Consider the following 19,444-nt stretch of genomic DNA (forward strand, 5'->3'; position numbering starts at 1 on the left):
TGGAATCCGTGCAGGATTGCGATTCGGTGCATCTGCTTGGACTCAGGCCCCTGCGACTCTCGTATACATTTCCGCATGTAAAGCCGGTGCTGGGCTCCCAAGTCTGGGAAATCTCTCGTGCTACGCAATCAATAATTGCTTCCTACAGTTGTGGATAGGGATCCTTAGTAATGAAAGTCCTGGTGAAATAGTGCCATGCAATACAGACCGTCACTGTGCTACTGCCAAAATGCGTATGGAAAGTATTGTGGTATCCAATTCGCTTTCTAAGCTGTCTGCCACCATCACTACAATTACCTCTTCTTACCCTTTCCACCCTTTCCACCCTTCCCCTTATCGCCACCACCGCCGCCTCCTGAACTCCCACCAACGACCATGACTCTCACCTTTCCCACAGGAATAGTATTGACCGCCTCCTCAGCCTTGAGACTCTTGATGAGCTCCACTTCCCTTGGCCACATGCGCTCTTTGTCCTGGCTGTTTTCGTCCAAGACGCCTTTCTTCGCGCTGACGGCCTTCCAGCCTTCCAAGACTTCCTTGACAGCCTTGCCCTTCTTCTGCGCCCCTGGCTGTAGCTTGACTTTATACTTGAGCTTTCCTAGCGCAGAATAGGGACCGCAGACGACCACTGCTTCCAAGATCTCATCGCCAACCAACGGCGTACCGACCAGACTATCCAGAGGTGTAGCCTTCTCCGCTTCATCTGGCTCAAGGACATCAACGCCCTCTTCGAGCATCATTTTGCGGACTTCTTCATGCTCGGCGGTCTCGCGTTGCTGCTTCTGGTGCTGTGCGCGACGACGTTCCTTAGCAAGTGCTTGGGCCGCCTCGCGTTCTGCTTTGGCTTTAGCCTCAGCCTCCGCTCTCTTTTGACCAGCACTGGCGCCGATAAGTACTTCGATAGCCTCGCGGTCTTCGTCATCCTGATCCTTGTACTTGGCAGCAATCTTCTTCGCTTTGCCTTTCTGGCCACGCTTTGGCTGCTGCTTCTTCTGCTTGTGAGCCTGGGGGGTTGCTGTGCCGGAGGTTGTTGCAGGAGTGTATGTGGCCGATGGTCTGGTGTCTTGCTCATCTTCGGACTCGTCTTCAGCGCCATTTCCTTCGTCTTCGTCTTTTCTTTCTTCGTCTACTGCAGGTGTTTCGGCTGACTGAGGCTCTTTGATGTCTAGCTTGTCTAGCTCTTCAGTGGGCGCAGGCTCTTCATCGGCTTCGAGCTCTTGGCCATCGTTTCCAGCAAACTGTAAAGGATTCGCTCTGTCCTCATGATCGTTGTCCTGCTCATCAGCGGCGTCATCCTCGGGCTCCGTGTAATCTCCGATATCGCTGTCCTCGTCATGAGCTGCAATCCTATCGTCCTCAAGGTCTGTTGTGTTCTCTGTCGCTGAAGGTGCGGGTCTACCGGATTCGGTACCAAGACGGTGCTTGATGTGCTTGGCTTTGCTCTCTTCACTAATTTTGAACATGATTCCAAAACCCAGGATGAGTTGTGCTGGTGGTAAGAAATTCTTCTTTCCGCGGATCATGAAGCTACCTGTAGGTAGGAACTCTCCAGTCGGGGCTGATTTGGACACTTGATCTGCATTGACCCAGTAAGCTCCCATGCCAGCTTTTGAGTCCCAAGCAGATGAAGCGCAAACAGAAAGATGGCCTGCTTGTGAGAGTGTGGATGGTGGGACGGGGGCGTCTGGCGTCTGCGGGTTGTTCTTGATAACCACAGAGGGCGCTCCGTGAAGGTCGGCGTGGACATAAACGTCACCCTTCTTGAGGTAACGACGATATATAATCTCATTTTGCGCAGCATCCTTGCCACCTAACACCAAATATCCGTCGGATGAAATAAACCATATGAATTTCTCGAACCACATCTGCTTTCTAACATGGTGTAGCAGCGGCTTTTCTTGCTTGAGTCCCTTTTTGAGTTCAATGGCAATCTTCTGCTCGGCATTCTTCAGTGCAATTTCTGACTGGGCCGCAGTCTTCTGTTCTTTCACCACAGCCTGTTTCCTCTCTCCGTAATATTCTCTCGCATTGGCCCAAGGCGAGAGACCAAGATTTATTTCAACGGACAGTCTCTTGTCATCGACTCTCTTCGAAGGTGCCGAGCCAAGCAAGTCATCGTCCGAGTCCGAATCGGTTTCGTATGCATCGTCATCATCATCATTGACCTCTGCCTCACCAAGTAGCAAAGTAATTGCGTTCTCAGACAACTTGAGAGGTGAAGCGATGATTTCGGCGACTGGGTTGTTTCGTGTCCGTTCTCTCTCGATGAGTTTACCAATATCTACCCAGTCCATGCCTTGCGCAATGAGACCGTTGACCGCGTCCATGGCTTCTTGGACTCTCTCAGCATTGGCTTGGATGGCGCCTGCTTTTCGCATGTTCAATGTCTGGGCTTCTTGCAATCCTTCAATTCTCTTGGCCTGATCAGCCCTTGCGGCTTCGAGTTTCCTCTTTGCCGCAGCTTCTCTTTCGGACAGCTTCGACTCGAGTTTCTGGCCTTCTATAGAGGAGAAGAACTCGTCGACCATTGCATTGTAGTTGTCGAAGTCTAGCACGTCATATTGCGAGTCCTCCCGGAATTGCTGGGGGACGAAAGGGTGAAAGTCCTCATAGAGCAACCCACTAGAACGCTCTTGGCCATCCTTCTGTTCAGCCGCAGTCTTGGGCGCATCGGGCCTCCTCTTAGCAAAGATGTAACCTTTACAAGTGTCGGAGCTCGTGACGTCCTCCACTGTCTTTCGTGCCTCCTCGAGCGAGCGTAACAAGTGGTCGAGTTGCTCTTCGTTTTCCAGCACAGCAGCAGGTTGCGAGGTCGTGTCGAAGCCATTGGTCTTCAGCGCATGGTCAACCAAGATTGGGGGCAGCTCGGTGATCGTTGTGGCCAGACCCTTTCTGAGCTCATCGCCTGGCTTCTTCTTGATCTTCTTGCCTGCTGCTGTCGCCTTCGCATTCTTGTCCACTACCGTCTGGAGCGCGTTCCGCACCCTTTCCTTGGTCAAATCGGGAACACGGGGATAATTCTGTCGATTCTCTAGCGAGTACGGCAGGCCAGGGCTCTGCGGTTCCTGGCCTTCGCCCTGGGGCACATTGCGCAATAGGGTGAGGATCTTGAGCTCACTGTCCGTCAAGATGACGTTTCCGCTGGCAAAGAATTCCAGGTACAGCCTGTATTGGCCGTCACTGAACTGGAACTCGATGATACGGTCGGTGCCGATCTGCGAAACGGAGGTCAAGCGCCTCGTCTTGAGGTACTTGCGCAGCTTCTGGACGAAGACGGAGGGCGCGGCTGCGGTGGTTCGGGCAAAATCTGTGAGGTGGCATCGGAAACCTGAGTCGATAAGCAACTGCTTCTTGATGTCTGGTTTGGCGAACTTGAAGAGCAGGATCTTGGAGGAGAGATCGTAGATGTTGGATACTCGAAGGGAGACCAAGCTGGCTGAAAGCTCGTGGGCGATGACCTAGGAGCACGATGGGGTCAGTGTGCGAAAGCAGAAGCTGTATGCAAGCGAGGAGGGTCATACTTTCACATCCAGAGACGAGAATCTCTGCTTCATCTTGATCTTTGACCTCTGGAGGCTGTCAGTTGAGGTGGGGGAGTAGTTGGGGCGACAAGATCGCTGCTGGAAGATGTATGAGATGGCGGGGCATCATACTGCACATGGTGCGGGAGGGACGCCGACTATAGCGGGGCACTTTTTTTTGGGTTGTAAATTCGGTCATGACGCATTCGGCAGTGACGTCACGTGCTATACTCTAGGTCATGTAATTGATTCGGCATGTGCATTGCGAACTCTACTTTGACAACCCGAAAGACATGATTGGCTCTATAATGTTGGCCGGGGCGTATGGAGCGTGCTAAGTGTCTGTATTGGTGATGTTTAGCTACAGATATTCAACGCACCAGTTGCGTCAAATCACAACAATCTGCGCACCTGCCGCTTTGTTCCATGCATATTCTCCGGACTTGAAGAAGAAGCAAACGGTAATAGAAGCAGCGCATATACTGCCCTCAATCCAGGAAAACGGATCCCTGCCCAGCTCATGGCTGGGGCAGGCCCACTTGCCCAAGTTCTGCATTTGTTGTCACTATAATTGCGTTCAATCTTGCGTCGGCAACAATTCACAGACCATCAACTGACTTGTATAATGAATAGACCATCCAGCCGCCCCACAGGGCCGGACGATAACATATATCAGCAGAATAACAAAAAACGCCCCATGATCAAAAGTGAAGGCTGAAATAGAAGCGTTGATCTGGGCCATTCCGAGTTGGACAAACACTCAAAACGCTACCACGAAGCGCATCTCAAAAGGATATTGCGACAACAGAAAATCAAAAGACACCCATACCCATCCTAACAGCCTCAAGACGCTGTGTTTGCTCTTGAGTTTGAGCGGCAGAACAACGGGATTCTTTAGCGAAACACTTATACAGCAGTCGGTATATGTGCATAATACATTTGGTCCTGCTTGTATAATTCTTATTCTCGTAACTCAGCCATGAAACGATACTGTTCCCCTCTGCCGTAAAATCTGTGATCGAAGCAGACGGATACCGCGGTTGCTTAGCACTCATAGTAAGTTGCCAGTCAAGGCTTAGCAATCCCACAATACAGTCTGATGGGTCCGACATCTCGTCGCGCAGTTTGACCACAACATAGTCATGCCGAATGTGAAAAGAAATGATAATTTTTTAAAACATAGACGACCACAAACATGATGACGATAACTGTCACGTCGAAGGCAACAATGGCCTATTTGGAGATGAGCGCATGACCAACTGCATAAGGAGTTGACTTACAAGTACACCCGTCACGTCTGGATCATCAAACTTGTCCTCATCAATTTTGCAAATGCCATCACTACTTTGACATTAAATACACATTAATTATAATTCGGATGGAAGCTTCCTCGACTTGTCTATTATAGAGATCAGGTAGAGGCTGTAGAGTTTGTCGATCCCTGATCGAAGAGTGTCGACACTGCCGTGACTGTGAGCCACGAGAAAGACATGGCGAGTAACAGACCAACGGCTACCGCTAACATCATCTGTGGAAACAGTTACGCTTGTGGCAGTATGTTTTCGATTTGTTGAGCAAGTTTACTGAAGTGAGAGGGTATCGGGATGTACCAGCGACCTATTGAGATAGGTAAACAGGTCTATCTATCTACTAAACACATTGTTGAAGTAATCGTCTGTAACATTTAAGTAGCCTTTAAAAGTCAACAATGCAATGATATTCGAAAGAGAAAAAGGATTAGAACTATTATGCGTATATTATTCCTCTAATCTATACCCCCTCACCCTCTCGCCGAGACATTGGAAATGCATGATATTATCGTACAAATTTGGTGAGCTCCTGGTTGTATACATCTTGTGCACTTCGTGTTCATTTTCAAGAGTCCAGGACGGAAACAGAGCTTGGACCATTGAGCGTGGTTGCAACGTTCCTGTTACCCTTTGCTCAGGGCGTCGACGTGATTCTATGAGATGCGTTACGCATACTGACTACGTACGACCAATTGCTACGAGGTTGCGACAGTGAAAGCACAAATCAAGACGCCATCTCGAGTTCCCACGCTGTTTTTCAGCATCACTTCAATTAATCGACATCCCAAGGGGGCTTAGCACAAACGCAGGGGGGGTCGTATCAATCCAATTTTATTTTCAGCTGATGTGGTGCCGCTTGGCGCATACATTTCGCGGCCAGGGCGATTACATCAGCAACTATTCGGCAAATGGCTATACTCAATTTTTGCGAGCATGCTCCGTACAGTGAACGCTTCTCGAGAGACAAGATCTTTTTCCGGACTCGCCGAGTTTCATGTGAATCGGATCATTTGTCGTTATTAAGCGCTCTCGACCGTCTGGAAGCCGAGGCTCCGCCGCGCCGCAACAAGCCTGAGCGACCCCCAATGAGATCTTAGCGCGTTGATGCTCCCGGTCGTCATAGCAACAATAGTGTAGCATCAGGGGTAATTGGGGGAGCCAAGGATCTTGGTTGCATTCAGTCGGTGCGTCGGCACTCTCGAGCGCATTCACTGCGAGGTCGGTCCAGGGAACAACAAAAGCACGGTATCTTCACAGATATCTCGAACTGCTTCATGTCTGCAATTGCACGTGCAATGGGAGGGAGGATGAAGCTCGCATGGACTTTTGATGGCACTAGAAGTCCTAGTTGCTGCAACAGACCTAAAAACTGTGGAGCTATGGTGCGTTTCCAAGCGCAAGAAAAGCAATCGTGCTCTACAACTACAGTACACCTTCTGGCCTGCATAAGCCTCGGGCAATTCCCCAGGTCGCTCCAATGACATCGATCCACGCTCATCGCGTCCTTGGGAGGTGCCTCCTCAGCCCCAAGATCAATGGTCAGCGCGAGGTTGGGAATTATTGATGGTCGAATCGGCGCGCTCTTGATAGCTGAGGCTCCAATTGGGTCGGCATGCCTGAGCGATCATTCCTTGATCAGTGCTGCTACCCAGCCATCTCGAGCTCCATCAATTATGGACTGCAAACAGTACGTACTGCGTACTGGGAGCTCCCCAACCTCCACAAACGCGGTCCCCTGTCGTTGGTATCATCGAAACAGCTTACCCAACCTTCGAGACTGGGACCTCGTTGCACATGCAACTCAAAGTACGAGATCAATACAGACCAATTGGTATTCTTAATGGTCAATTCCTCGTGAGAAGGATGGCAGCAGAGAGATGTCTATCAAGACAGTGCCTATCGTTGTGACAGCTTGGCTCGTGGCGCCAACCCGAGCTTACTAGTGGCTCGTCTCAAAAGTCAATCGACGGCCCAGCGCGTCCAGCTGCAGCTCCAAGCTCCCCATCCTCAAGCTGACACTAATCCCCCAACACCGACAAGAAGTCTCACCCATGCCGCACAAGCTTGATACACATACTGTGCAGGCAGTCCCATTTGGCGGCCCAAGCATATCATCCCGGCTTGCCCGGGTCTCAAGAAGTCTTGGACCAGGCATATTCCCCAGCTGTCTCGTAGAGCAACTCGAGCTACGGAGCCGTATATGGCTGACGCTTTCTGGGGACCGGCTGTGACCGCCCATGGCCCTCAAACGAGGTTGGCAAATACCCAGATACCCAATAGTCCGACGTCCCAGAACCAGAGCTTAGCAGCCCTGGCTTGTTGTGATCAGGCACTCGGGTGCATCCGCGACCTGTGAAAGCGGTAGACAGTGGATAGTCTCCAGGCCAAGTGGAGTGTTGATCAAGTCTCTCCCCAGCCGCTTGACTGTAAATAGGCTGGGATAAACACAAGGCCCACCTCGTGTAAACAACGTTGGACCACAGAAACCCTGCATCGAGGTGCCACGCATCAACTGAACCATTGAAAAGCCAGGACCAGTGCTCCTCCCCCAGCCAGTGCGTCTTCTTCTTTCTCCTCTTCCCATACACCTGCAGACCGCTTTTCAACCCAATCACTACCCAAAAACCCTCTCTCTTCCTTTCCAAACTGAAAGACAGGTAAAAGAAGCACGTCGACCCCGTACGTAGCTTCTCTCCCTTCTTTTCTTTCAGATTATAGAAAGAAGAGCAAGAGGAATCTTCTTGTCTTCCTTTCGTAGTTTCGCGAAAGGTTGTGCGAGGAGGTCTCTCTTAGCGCCATAAAGGTCGGCAATCTGGATTTTGAAGCCAGAGTACCCGTTCCCTTCAGCATCTTCCCTTCGTCTTACAAAGACGAAAAGCCCGCTGAGGCTGCTCAGACCACCACTGTCCAAACCCACGAAGAGGTTGAGATCAAGCTCCCCGAGAAGAAAGCCGGACGGGAAGGTCAATACTCTTCGCCTCAGGCCTCTGTCCACCTTCCTCCTCGCGGAGAGCAACGTTACAGCGAAGAAGAGGTCCGTATAACTCGTGAAGAGAAGCATCACCACCGTCCCGGTGTCCAGCACACGCACTACGAAGAACACGAACGCAGGTTAGTTGCAGTTATTGCGTCCCACAGTCAACGAACAACTCTCCGGTGCATCTCCGACTAACAAGACCCAGACCTGCCAGCGCCTTTTCCGAGACTTACGTCGAGGTAGACCGCCAGCACCGCCCTTCGTACACCGCAATCGATAAGATCGAGCGCGAGTACCGTAGCCGCAACCAGGCCACCTACAAAGAGGACATCCGCGTTTCCGGTACCACCGTAGACGCTCCCAGCCACTTCTCTAGCCACTCCCCCTCCTACGACGAGCAAGTTCGTGTTGAGACTACCGTCGAGTCATCGAAGCCTGCTCCCTCCTACCACAAGGAGACCAAGATCGTTGAGGAAACTGTAGAGTATCCTCGATCTTACCACTCAGGCGCTCAAAAGTCTAGAATGGGATATTACGACGAATCGGGTATGTTAACTTGTGACAACTTGATATCTACGACCGTAGCTAACAGAAGGTTCAAGGACATCATCACTCTATCCGTCACGGACTTCACAAAATGGCCGACAAAGTCTTCCACCACCACGACCACCATGAGGTCAGCGGTGCCCCGAGCGCTTCTCGGTCTTTCGACCAGCCTCGCGGTGTTCCCAACACCGTCACCATCCCTTGCCACCACATCCGCATGGGCGACATCTTGATCCTGCAAGGCCGTCCTTGCCAGGTCATCCGCATCTCTACCTCGGCTGCTACTGGCCAGCACCGCTACCTCGGTGTTGACTTGTTCACCAAGCAGCTGCACGAGGAGTCATCTTTCGTCTCCAACCCCGCCCCCAGCGTTGTTGTCCAGACCATGCTCGGCCCTGTCTTCAAGCAGTACCGTGTCTTGGATATCCAGGATGGCTCCGTTGTCGCCATGACTGAGACTGGCGATGTCAAGACCGGCATCCCCGTCACTGACCAGTCTGGTCTCTGGACCCGCCTCTCCAAGGCTTTCGAGTCTGGTCGCGGCAGCGTCCGTGTTCTTGTCCTCAACGACGGTGGCCGTGAGCTCGTTGTTGATGTCAAGACCATTCACGCCTCAAGCCTTTAAATGTGCAAATACCTAATGCCACTCATGATGTATGGATTATAAACGGAGTCAAGTATCTTTGCATTACATAGGGACATTTCTTGCACATATGGATTAGGCCGGTTAGCTCCTCACATTTTACGTAGAGCTGATGTAGCGATGGATCTTGTGAGGTGGGAAAATTTGTTGTCACGTTATTCGGTAGATAGTATCTCTGTGTATGGCTGGGTAATTGATTGTTCACGTTGTCTACACTTTTGCAAGCAAGCATGTTTATTCGATTGTCTCTGACATTATTGCTCTGGCCTCTTTTCGGATTCGGAGTTCGGTATCACAAATTATCGATTGGAGCTGTCTATCTGCCCTCGTGCCATCAAGGTTGATACATGGCTCCCCAGGTGCTTGAAGGCGAGACACACTACTTGATTGACGCCACCATTGCGGACCAATGACAGCTCTGATTCCCCGCGGCAGGCTTGGTGTTTGGGGTATCACTCGACTCAGGTGCTTGATAAGCTATCTACCTGCTCGACTGGGATATAGCTTGAATCCATAGTGCCGTGTCACGAGGGAGCAGCTTGATGTTGGTTGCTGTTGAGTCTTTCATGCCATCCTCTGTCTGATTGTATTGACACTCGGAAGTCACTGTGACTCGTGTGAGTTGACATTCGGGAACTATCTCGCTGCTTTCTTAGTATACTGCTATATCAACCAAGCTATTGCCTCCACCTATCGTCCAACGCTATAATGGGAGCATATCAGTCCAAGCTCACGCCAGAGGCAGCTTTGCATGAGAAAGCAGTGTTGGAACGACTCCGATCCTTCGCTATGGACGACGATATTGCAGAGGATGTTGCAGAGGATGTTGCAGAGGATGATTTCATCCATGTTGCTGACGAGAAAGTCGGCAGGGTACACTTGTCACGCCAAGCTGAAGGTCTGCCTGTGCAATTGCTCAGCTCGTGGCAGAGCAAGGTGCTTCAGGATTCCAAGAACAGGTACGAACAGCTCCTCAGCATCGTCTAAAGACATGGTGAGCTAACACGATGTGTGCAGACTTGCGCTCTCAGCCCTAAGCGCAGCCAACCCAGTAGAGGTTCTTAGCCAGCGGGCGACCAAGATTGCAGATCAGCACATCTTCAATATCCAGATCCCTTTCGAGGGCGCCCCAATCACTAACCAGCGATCTTCGGGTCGCTGCTGGCTCTTCGCATCCACTAATGTCTTCCGCATTGCCCTGATGCAGAGGTACAACCTCGCTTCCTTCGAGCTGTCCCAGGCCTATCTGTTCTTCTGGGATAAGCTCGAGAAGGCAAACTTCTTTCTCGAGAACATCATCGAACTCGCTGACGAGGACCTCGAGTCGCGCCTCGTGCAGCGTGTCCTCGCCGACCCCGTCAGCGATGGTGGGCAGTGGGACATGGTGTACAACCTCGTGGATAAGTACGGCCTCGTGCCCCAGGCGCTGTACCCGGACAGCTGGAACGCCATGAACAGCCGCGCCGTCAACTACATCGTGGTCGCTAAGCTGCGCGAGTACGCCATCACTTTGCGCAAGCTCGTCCGGTCCCCCTCGGTTACCACCGCGGCCCTGTCGGCCACCAAGCAGAAGATGATGCGCGAGATCCACCTGGTCCTGACGCTCACGCTGGGCCCCCCGCCCAGCGCTTCCGAGAAGTTTCAGTGGACCTTCTCGGATAAGAACGGCAAGGTGCGCACCGTGAGCTTGTCGCCCGTCGAGTTCGCCAAGGACATTGCGTCCCCCGACTTCCGCATCACAAGTTCCGTCATCGCAGGTCACGTCTCGCTCGTCCACGACCCACGGCACGAGCCCCTGAGCCTTCTGTCGGTGGACAGGTTGGGCAACATTGTGGGCGGTCGCGGTATTACCTATATCAACGTGGAGATGAACGCGCTGAAGCAGGCCGTGATATCCATGCTCAAGGCCGGTTTGCCCGTGTTCTTTGGGTCCGACGTGGGCAAGTTCAGCGACCGGGTCGCCGGTATCATGGATTTGGATATCGTGGATTACGCGCTGGGCTTCAACGTGGATATCCTGCGCGGCGGCCTCACGAAGGCCGAGAGGCTCCGGGTCGGAGAGAGCGCCATGACGCATGCGATGGTTCTGACGGCGGTTCATGTCGACGAGAAGACGGGGAAGCCCATCAGATGGCGTGTGCAGAACAGCTGGGGCACCGATGTCGGCGAGAAGGGGTGGTTCGTCATGAGTGATGCGTGGATGGACGAGTTTACGTATCAGGCGGTCGTCGACCCGAGGTTCCTCACGAGGGAGGTCAAGGATGTGCTGAAGAAGGAACCGATTGTGCTGCCGCTCTGGGATCCTATGGGTTCGCTTGCTTGAAAGATCGGGGCGGAACAGTATTATGAGTTTTGGCAATGCCTCTAGGTAGGCACATTATGACCATGTGAACAGACTAATGAACGCTATTTTTGAGGGAAATGGATTTATGAATTTAATCTCAATTTAATCGGTATCCATAGCTGCCTGTTCAACCTCAAAATCCATGCATAAGCTTCTTAGCTGATGATAATAGCCTGGGATCTTCGTGGGTCCATGCGGCTCCATAGCATTCGAACCTTGATATCTCCTATACAGGGATTATGCGCAAACTATCTCCAGCAAAAGCTTGAGGGCCTAGGGGACTCGCATGCAATCAGTTGGTATTGGGTTTTCAATTTGATATTTGTTAGCACTGTGCTTTCTTTTTGGCAAAGTTGTTCAGTTAATATGTGGCATATGTTGAATGTCTGGTGGGAAGATTGTACATAACTGTATGGAAGTTTCCAGACTCCGTGGCCCGAGAAAATATCAAGAGAAATTTGTGTCGTAGCACGGAATTATTTAGCTGCTTATCGGTTGATCTCTCTGTAGTACTAGATGATACGGCCTTGGGTCAGGTTAGCTGCTCCGGCCTCTCCATGCATTCTCTCGTATTCCTAAAGTGTTCTGCCAGAAATCTTTCACGGTGTGCTCTTATTGGTGATGAGACTTGGGCAGCTGAGGACTATGTTTGATCCGCTACCAAGAGGTCGTCGTTGTGTCAAGACGATATGCCATACGACAGATTGTACCCGAGGTCTTGTATATCGATAGGCATCGCGATGGCAGAGATGACAGAAACAACATTGCACAGTCAACAGCGTTGTATTACCACCAGCTGAATTTCCAAATGCATGGTCGAAGCGTGAGGACTTTGAATGAACTGTCCATGTCTTCACAATCCTACGTGTCAGCGTGGATGGGCCCGGAATTAGGACAGCATTGTATTCATTATCGTACAATCTCATCGCTTTGATTTGACAGTTGGGAGATTGGTCACGTATCTTACTTTGCATGATCATCTCTAGTTTTCTCCCATGCACGATTTCTGAATGCTATATGGGAACAATGGTGGAGCCCATACTGTTGTGGATGTCCTGCAACTGCAGGTTGGCTGTTTAACGTACAGGGAGTCCAGAAGGCCGCCTCCCTACATCGACAAGTCTTGTCACTTCCAACTATACTTCATCGGAGTTGCCAGTTTCATCCTGAATCCATGTTAAAGCACGAATGTGACTCTGATACGGCCGATGCAGCCGACCTTAACTTCTGGAGACTTGATTATTGCTGCCGATCGAGCAACGCATTTGCAAGCGGACCTACATCACATAAGAGCTGCTTCCAACATGCATTCCTCACCAAAACTCAAAAGAACTTCTCCTAAATCAAGGCACGGATGGCATTTCTGGGAAAGAAGTCTCCTCGTTCCAAACCAGTGACTTCTTTCTAATCATCATTGTGACCGCTTCCAGGGCATTATTGGCGATGTCAGCCTTTGGTCCACCACTCCGCCAGACAAGTGGCATATTCGGCCAACGTAGCCTGACTTTGGTCGCTGGTTCATGTTCGCCTTAAGCTCTACTATCTACGGTCGAGCAGGCAATATCGCCACAGCCATAGTTAGCCGTACAGTTATGGACATTAGTGCCATGGAATTAATGTGCTGATAGATATCATCCCGCGAGTATTCTTCCCCAACGGAAGTGGCCTCAGTAAATGGGCGCTATATTTGCGTTCTACTCGATTGCTTTGATGCTCGGTCTTGTCATAGGTGGCTTGTTATTTGAGCGTGTTACGTAGAGATGAGCATTTTATTTAAACCTCCCGGTAGGCGATGTCGCCCTTGCTCTTCTGGCGCTCATGTTGAAGGTGCGATACTAGAAGGATTCCTTTAACAGATGTATTAAACGTGTAGACATCAGTGGAAATACTCTGCTAGTCCCCTCGATCGTTCCCATACTTCTCGTGCTTTCTCAGGTGTACTTTACAGCTGGTTAGCAGCGCAAAGATTAACACCACTTATCTTGGGCTTTGTAGGTTCAGCTGGATTTCTCTGGAGACAAGCCATAGTTCCCGAGCCAACAATGCCCTTGAGACTCTTCACCAACAGAACATCACTAGGTGGCTTTCTTCTAACATTCATTCGCTCTATCCTCATGTATTGGATGACCTAATTCCTCCCCGTTTATTTTTAATCGGTTCTTAAAGCAGACCCACCACGTCTAGTTTTTCTCTCCTGCCATTGGTCGTCGTTACGATGGTCTTCTCGTTATCCGTGGGAATCACACTGGCCGAACTTGGGAAGTACCGGCATATCCGTTCTTTCGGGCATGATTACTCTAACCCTGGCCATCGGGCTCCTCTCACACCTAGACCAAAACACATAGATTGCTTCCTAGGCTGAAATCCAGTGCCTTGAGCCCACTGGTATCGGGTTGTTGATGACAACAACGTTGGGAACAATTCAGGCGCCTCTTGCTGAAGCCAATTTCGCCGTCGCTATCGCTATATGGGGATTTATACGCAGCTTTGGCACTGTTTGGGTGGTTGCCATCCCAAGTTCTATCTTTAACTCAAGAGTCGACCAATAAATATGGCGTCTTCAGGATGAAAAGGATGCGAGCAATGCTAGTTGGTGGTGGAGCCTACGGTATCGCCTCGGGCAGTTTCACGAAAGCATTAAACTAAGATCCGGATTTAAAAGCGCAGGTGAAAAGCATATACACAGACAGCCTATGCTTGACTTTACAAGTGGAGACCACATTCGACCTACTAGGCTTCCTTGTTGCGTTTATGGTGATGGAATTGTTTTGTGCACAGAACTTGGAACTGAATTTGGCATGAACCTAAAGGAAGAGCGAAATGATTCGTAAGAGGCTCGGACATGATGCGACAGGGATGCGATGAGAATCTGCTGAAAAGTGGTACATGAGTGCAAGACTGGATTTTTGATACGCCTAGAATTGTGTGTTTTTCCATATATTACAATATCATAAACATAGTTATTGCCTTCACCCACCTTTTTGATCGTCGACGTGTCTCGAACAATGTCCCGCCATAACGGTAGTCTCGACTTCGCCCACCATTTTACATTCTTCATTAATATAATATCAATTATTTTAATTTAAGCGGACGGGATGCCGAAATCCAAGAGCTATGGTCGTACGTGCTCTTTTGGTGATCAAAAATGACTTACATTATTATCAATATCATATGTACTTAAGGGAAATGACCCATGGAGAACCCTGGCCGCTGACGAATGATGTCTTGCTGGGATATAGCGATCACATTCTCCATCCGCCAGAATTTCCTTTAGAGCTTTCTATCTTGTGTTACCTTAGCACCGATCCCTCTGGTAATGATTCCGTAATACGTCACCATGTTGCAAGTAACAATTGAGAGCTGTCAAGCTTGCCCAGTTCATGGAGAAATATACAGCATATGATATATATCGTTATTGTTGCTTATTTTATCAAGCATTACTGTTGCTAATTTAGTGCCCAGCTATTAGGATTCACCTTTTCTCGCCATTTCTTGAGCGTCGGTTGGGTACGATGTGCCGATGAAACAATTTCAGAGCTGGAGATGCATTGAGAATTATGCTGATGTTCCCATTCCATGATCTTCAGGAGGTTCTCTCTGAAGAGCTTCCAACTTGTGTCTCCGACAATAGCGGGAAAGCTATCAAAATCTCGTAGGATCTTATCGTACATTGTGTTGGCATCAAGCTGGTCCAGAAGGTTTTCCTCGTGATGCCTCTTGACATCATCAGGCATTTGGTTTCGTGCATTCCAAAGTTCGTCAAAGTGAATAACCCAATACACGAACCTGAAGAGCTCGAGTGAATTGTCCTCCAGTGGTAATTCCAGTGCCTCCCATAGTCTCAACGCGATATACGAGAACATCGTACGACTTTCCTCCAGGCTGCTGTTGATCACGCGACACCACAGCTGTTCTCTTGAGATTGTGTAGTCGGCAGTCCATGATCTTGAGTGTGAGGGGTCCAAGAGCCCAATCAAGGCGTAAACTCTGTCACGGAGATCTGAACAACGGCATGACCGGAAGTATACCAGTAGCCTGTATAGCTCCATAGGATATCCTGTCTGTTTGCGATTGAACCTCTCACTCGCGAGCCAAACAGTGACGCCGGTCCCCTCATCTTTATCAAGCCACTTCGTCGTCATTGCTTTGACGATGTTGCTCATCTCACGGTCCCACCGAAAACTGTCCGAACCGCAGATCATTATGATCTCCTCGGCGAGAATGAACTCCTGCACAATCCACATGCGCTCAAAGTACGATCTTTGTAACAAAGAGACGACATGTGAACTGTTTTCCGCTAGCAGCATGTCCTTTTCGGTCTTATCTGTGGTCAGGTTGTATGTAGATATAGCCTTGATCGCGGCGTGAGAGTCGTCTGTCTCTGACCCGAGCCACGCAACAACGAACCGTGCGTGGGAATAGATATCCCCCATCAGATTCACCTGATGACCACGTTCCAGTATATCATCCTGGTTGATGCAGATGGCATCGATCCAGAAGTACTTGACCTTAAGGTCAACCTGACGGGTCTTGAGCTGCGACAGTGCCAGCCATAAGCTATTCCGAGCCAAGAGAACTCCGTCGTTGATCACCATTTCATGTCTCGGTGCGTCAATTCCCCACACATAGGAGAGTGCAAAATATGGGGGGCACTCGCTCATGTCGTGTGTCTCTAAGGAAAGTCGAATACCATCTTCATCCACGGTTGCATATTCTTGGAATCGTATCAGCCTGATCTGACGCTTCCCTTTATCCAACGATGTGTAAGTAAATGTAGCCAAGAAATCAGGCAGCGACGACATGATTATCACAGAACTGCAAGAAATTCAATTCCTTGATCAAAAGCGAGTGAATTTGGCAGAAGGTAGTTGTTTCAATTTGACCGTAATGAGTCGCAGATGGATGAATGTGACCTGCATAGTGACAGGCTAAGCCACAAAAAGAGCGCTTACTTGAGCAGCGATTGTGGTTGGTTGGCCTGCAAAAGCTCCTGGGTAGTGGATACATCCCTTTGATATGTACGGGTCTAAGTGCACATAAGAGATTACCAGAGCAGCTTTAAGATAGCTCAATCAGCAACTTCACTTCATTCTGCACATATCTTCTGCCTTCCCAGTATTATTTAGCACAAGCCCGTCTCTCCAGAGTCGCGATCCTCCCACCAACATAAGGCTATAAGGCGTTGGATATCTGGGTCACGCCATCACCGGTTTTTCTCGGACAGCACCGATCTGGACTAGCCCGGTGGTTCTCATGGAGACCCTTTGGAACACAGCGACAGATATATGGTCTTTTGACACCTTGGTAGGATTCCCATTTACCTATCCCGATTACTACGTCGAGACCAGGTCTAACCGTGCTGGTATAAAGGCTCATAAGCTTGATATATGGTGGCAACTTCAATATCTTTCGTCCCAAAGAAGCTCGTGACGGCGACGAAGACTACAGCATTGAAGTAGTGAAGTCACAGTTCCGCAACTTTGGCCCTTTTCCGCTCAATGTTCGAGAGATCGTCTGTGACGAAACTTTCAAGTCGATTGTGTATCTCATGGACTTGATACCACCAGAAGCCACCACGCCATTTCGGATAGTAACGAAACAAGAAGTCACCCTGGAGGACAGAGAGTTCATTTTGAGAATCATGCGAATGAACTGACGTGATCGACCAACAGCCGAGGAACTACTTCAGGACGCATGGTTTGGTTTGGAATGAGTGAGAATGTCCATGAAGGTACATTGCTTCTCCGCTGCAAAGGTGTTTATGAAGCTGTACAGCAAAATCCGCCTCGCATTTTCTGCTCAGGAAAAATTCACTTAACATACAACGCCGAGCTGGTGTCACGCCACCTCCTAAGGACTCAAGTCTTGAGCCGGCACCTATATTCGCAAATGGCTATTGGCAGGCTGCCGTCAGAGATATCGGCGCGAGCAACATGGATTGCGGCGTACTAGGGGTCGTATTTTGTTTCGGGGAGGGAGATTGGGATGAGAGTTGATTCCCTATTATTTAATCTGCAAGCTCAGTTTACTAATAAAATCTAGAAACTATTCCCGTATCGTTTATATATTTATAAAACCTTTTTGCCATGAGCTAAGACTAGGCTAAAATGAGCACGGTATCGGTAGGACCACAAGATGGAGGCTCAGGTGCCCCGCCGACCGGCGACGGCGAGCCGCTGATAAACTTCAACGCCGAGCTTCGGGTCGAGGGTGGCGCTGGGTGTTGAGCGGTATGAGTATGAACGAAAATCATGTTATCTAAGGGCGTGGCGGTCACGCGTTGATAACACCGGTTATGGGTTCCCACGAAGCATACATGCGCAGCTAATACAGATTCTATTCGATCGGAATGACACCCTTCTTGAGGATAATATTTCCGTACTTTCGGGTTTCGCCGGTTGCTACTACCGCGAAAGCCTTCTTGGCTCTTTCGTAGAAGGCGAACCTCTCCAGCTTCTCAATTTCTCCATCGTATGTGAGAGATGATCTGAAGTCGCTCTCGACACTCGCGTCGGCTGTATCGCCCTTGACCACCTCCATCATGATGACCGGCACGACGCCGTAGGTGTCCAGCTCAAACAGCGGCGAGATGCCCGCCAGCAGCTTCGAAACTGTGATACCTAGTGGCAGGGGTCAGACAATGAGCTCCGCGTTGAGGTAAGATGAGTGGCTCCAATCTGACTTACCGTCAGCCCGAAGAACGGGCACTTGAGGCGGGCAAATAGAATGAGAAGGGAAATGCGCATCGGCGAGCACAATCTCATCGCCGTGACCCATCTCAGCCAAGACCTTGAGGAGGTCCGGCGAGATGACGGGTGATATTCCTTTCAAGACCATGTTGACTGTGTACTTTTGCGTTTGTGTTTGTGTTTATGCTTGCGTTTAACGTACTCGAGAAGAGCCTGAGCCGGGTTTTGACTGCCAGTGGTGTTATGCCTCGACGTTGTTTCGCAAAAAGTGGGACGCTTGGGAGTGGTGGCAGATGCGCTTGATTTTAGCGTTGCGCGGTAGTTTGTGAACCGTGTACTGCCTTCGTCCCTGTCATTACGTGGATGTAGAATGGAATCATAATAATATGCAGTTTGCTCGATTGCAAGTTATATAGGCAAAGAGATTAGACTACAATGCCACAATGCTATAATGGAGTTTTACACGATGTATTAAGGTGCGCCTTCTTTTACGATTATTCTACATGTTCCCCCATCTTTGTACTACAAAAAATTAAACCACGGGGAGACTGAATGCTTGCTATAATTCCGTAAGTATACTGTTAGGAAAGAAACATGATACAGATAGCTCCAGCACAATGTCGACAACTCCGAGATGGATGCTTGGCCATATAAGTGATTCGTGATCTGTTGACTCAGTAGAGTTTATTGTATTTGTCATTCGCAATATTTAATCTTCCTAGCGAACGTCAGTTGAGTACAAACTACAGCACCAATATTCATAGACGAGCGTAGATGTACAATCGAAAAGAATGCTATTTCTATCCGACATGTCGGCGCGATGATATCGAGAGGCTACTAATATGATCAACATATCACAATTATTCAAGTCTCATCCACACTACCAGGAAGGACAAGCAAACAGCGCATGATTCGAACCATGTATGTGTCTATCTTGACGGTCGCACTACCATTCTGCTAAGATCAGACACTTCCGTACAGTATACCCTATGACCATCGGACAGAAGCTTTTAGCGAGCAGTGCAGTTGGCGGGGTGTGGTCGTGGATTATTGAGGTGATACCTAGCGGTGTAGGTATCATGTTCATTAACGGGAATATGCTGTTGTGCTCTATCTAAGCCAATAGGTGGCGGCCGATATATGGTAGAGGGCGTAAACATGCTTCGGAGGGGTAGCACTCGGCCGGCATGGTCGCATGAAGCGATACTCGGTGTATCATATCAGCCTGTTAAAGCTCAAGCGGAGACGTGGAGAAGCCTCAGCTACCAAAGGCGATATGGAGACTCGACGACTAACGATTGGGTCTCGTCCTTGGTTTTCTGATGCGGCCGACGGGTGGCATGGCTAAGGTCCTTCCCTGTTCTCTCAAATTACCATAAACGGAAGGGTCAGCAATGAGAAAAGCCCCCATCCT

At 49.8% G+C, this 19,444-nt stretch overlaps 5 protein-coding genes across 5 annotated transcripts; 3 read left to right on the top strand and 2 right to left on the bottom strand.

The window, feature by feature from the left end:
* Nucleotides 1–5,271: 5,271 nt before the first annotated feature.
* Nucleotides 5,272–5,573, top strand: BKA67DRAFT_581607 (uncharacterized protein). Its single transcript, XM_046103926.1, has one exon. It carries the CDS (start codon nucleotides 5,331–5,333, stop codon nucleotides 5,544–5,546), a length of 216 nt encoding a protein of 71 aa, XP_045953599.1. The 5' UTR covers nucleotides 5,272–5,330; the 3' UTR covers nucleotides 5,547–5,573.
* A 1,495-nt stretch (nucleotides 5,574–7,068) lies between these two features.
* On the top strand, nucleotides 7,069–9,211 carry BKA67DRAFT_650266 (uncharacterized protein; the record flags this gene model as incomplete). The annotated part of the gene is made up of 6 exons (XM_046106045.1): nucleotides 7,069–7,084; nucleotides 7,161–7,192; nucleotides 7,360–7,386; nucleotides 7,590–7,942; nucleotides 8,014–8,354; nucleotides 8,411–9,211. The coding sequence occupies 6 exons, from the start codon at nucleotides 7,069–7,071 to the stop codon at nucleotides 8,977–8,979; spliced, it is 1,338 nt and encodes a 445-aa protein (XP_045953600.1). The 3' UTR covers nucleotides 8,980–9,211.
* Nucleotides 9,212–9,407: 196 nt separating this feature from the next.
* On the top strand, nucleotides 9,408–11,488 carry BKA67DRAFT_581611 (peptidase C1-like family protein). Its single transcript, XM_046103927.1, has 2 exons — nucleotides 9,408–9,956; nucleotides 10,015–11,488. The coding sequence occupies exons 1-2, from the start codon at nucleotides 9,706–9,708 to the stop codon at nucleotides 11,318–11,320; spliced, it is 1,557 nt and encodes a 518-aa protein (XP_045953601.1). The 5' UTR covers nucleotides 9,408–9,705; the 3' UTR covers nucleotides 11,321–11,488.
* Nucleotides 11,489–14,737: 3,249 nt separating this feature from the next.
* Nucleotides 14,738–16,237, bottom strand: BKA67DRAFT_695543 (heterokaryon incompatibility protein-domain-containing protein). Its single transcript, XM_046109307.1, has one exon. The coding sequence runs from the start codon at nucleotides 16,141–16,143 to the stop codon at nucleotides 14,788–14,790; it is 1,356 nt and encodes a 451-aa protein (XP_045953602.1). The 5' UTR covers nucleotides 16,144–16,237; the 3' UTR covers nucleotides 14,738–14,787.
* A 1,440-nt stretch (nucleotides 16,238–17,677) lies between these two features.
* Nucleotides 17,678–18,178, bottom strand: BKA67DRAFT_663436 (RbsD/FucU transporter; the record flags this gene model as incomplete). The annotated part of the gene is made up of 2 exons (XM_046108181.1): nucleotides 17,678–17,961; nucleotides 18,028–18,178. The coding sequence occupies 2 exons, from the start codon at nucleotides 18,176–18,178 to the stop codon at nucleotides 17,678–17,680; spliced, it is 435 nt and encodes a 144-aa protein (XP_045953603.1).
* Between the last annotated feature and the right edge of the window lie 1,266 nt (nucleotides 18,179–19,444).

Source organism: Truncatella angustata (assembly GCF_020726525.1).
Source record: "Truncatella angustata strain MPI-SDFR-AT-0073 chromosome Unknown BKA67scaffold_9, whole genome shotgun sequence".
NCBI classification, from domain to species: Eukaryota; Fungi; Ascomycota; class Sordariomycetes; order Amphisphaeriales; family Sporocadaceae; genus Truncatella; species Truncatella angustata.

Bases quoted from the DNA above. Each gene is read 5' to 3' on its own strand.
- BKA67DRAFT_581611 (XM_046103927.1), top strand. From the start codon at position 9,706: ATGGGAGCATATCAGTCCAAGCTCACGCCAGAGGCAGCTTTGCATGAG. The intron at 9,957-10,014 runs GTACGAACAGCT...CGATGTGTGCAG, and splicing joins CTTCAGGATTCCAAGAACAG to ACTTGCGCTCTCAGCCCTAA.
- BKA67DRAFT_581607 (XM_046103926.1), top strand. From the start codon at position 5,331: ATGATATTATCGTACAAATTTGGTGAGCTCCTGGTTGTATACATCTTG.
- BKA67DRAFT_695543 (XM_046109307.1), bottom strand. From the start codon at position 16,143: ATGTCGTCGCTGCCTGATTTCTTGGCTACATTTACTTACACATCGTTG.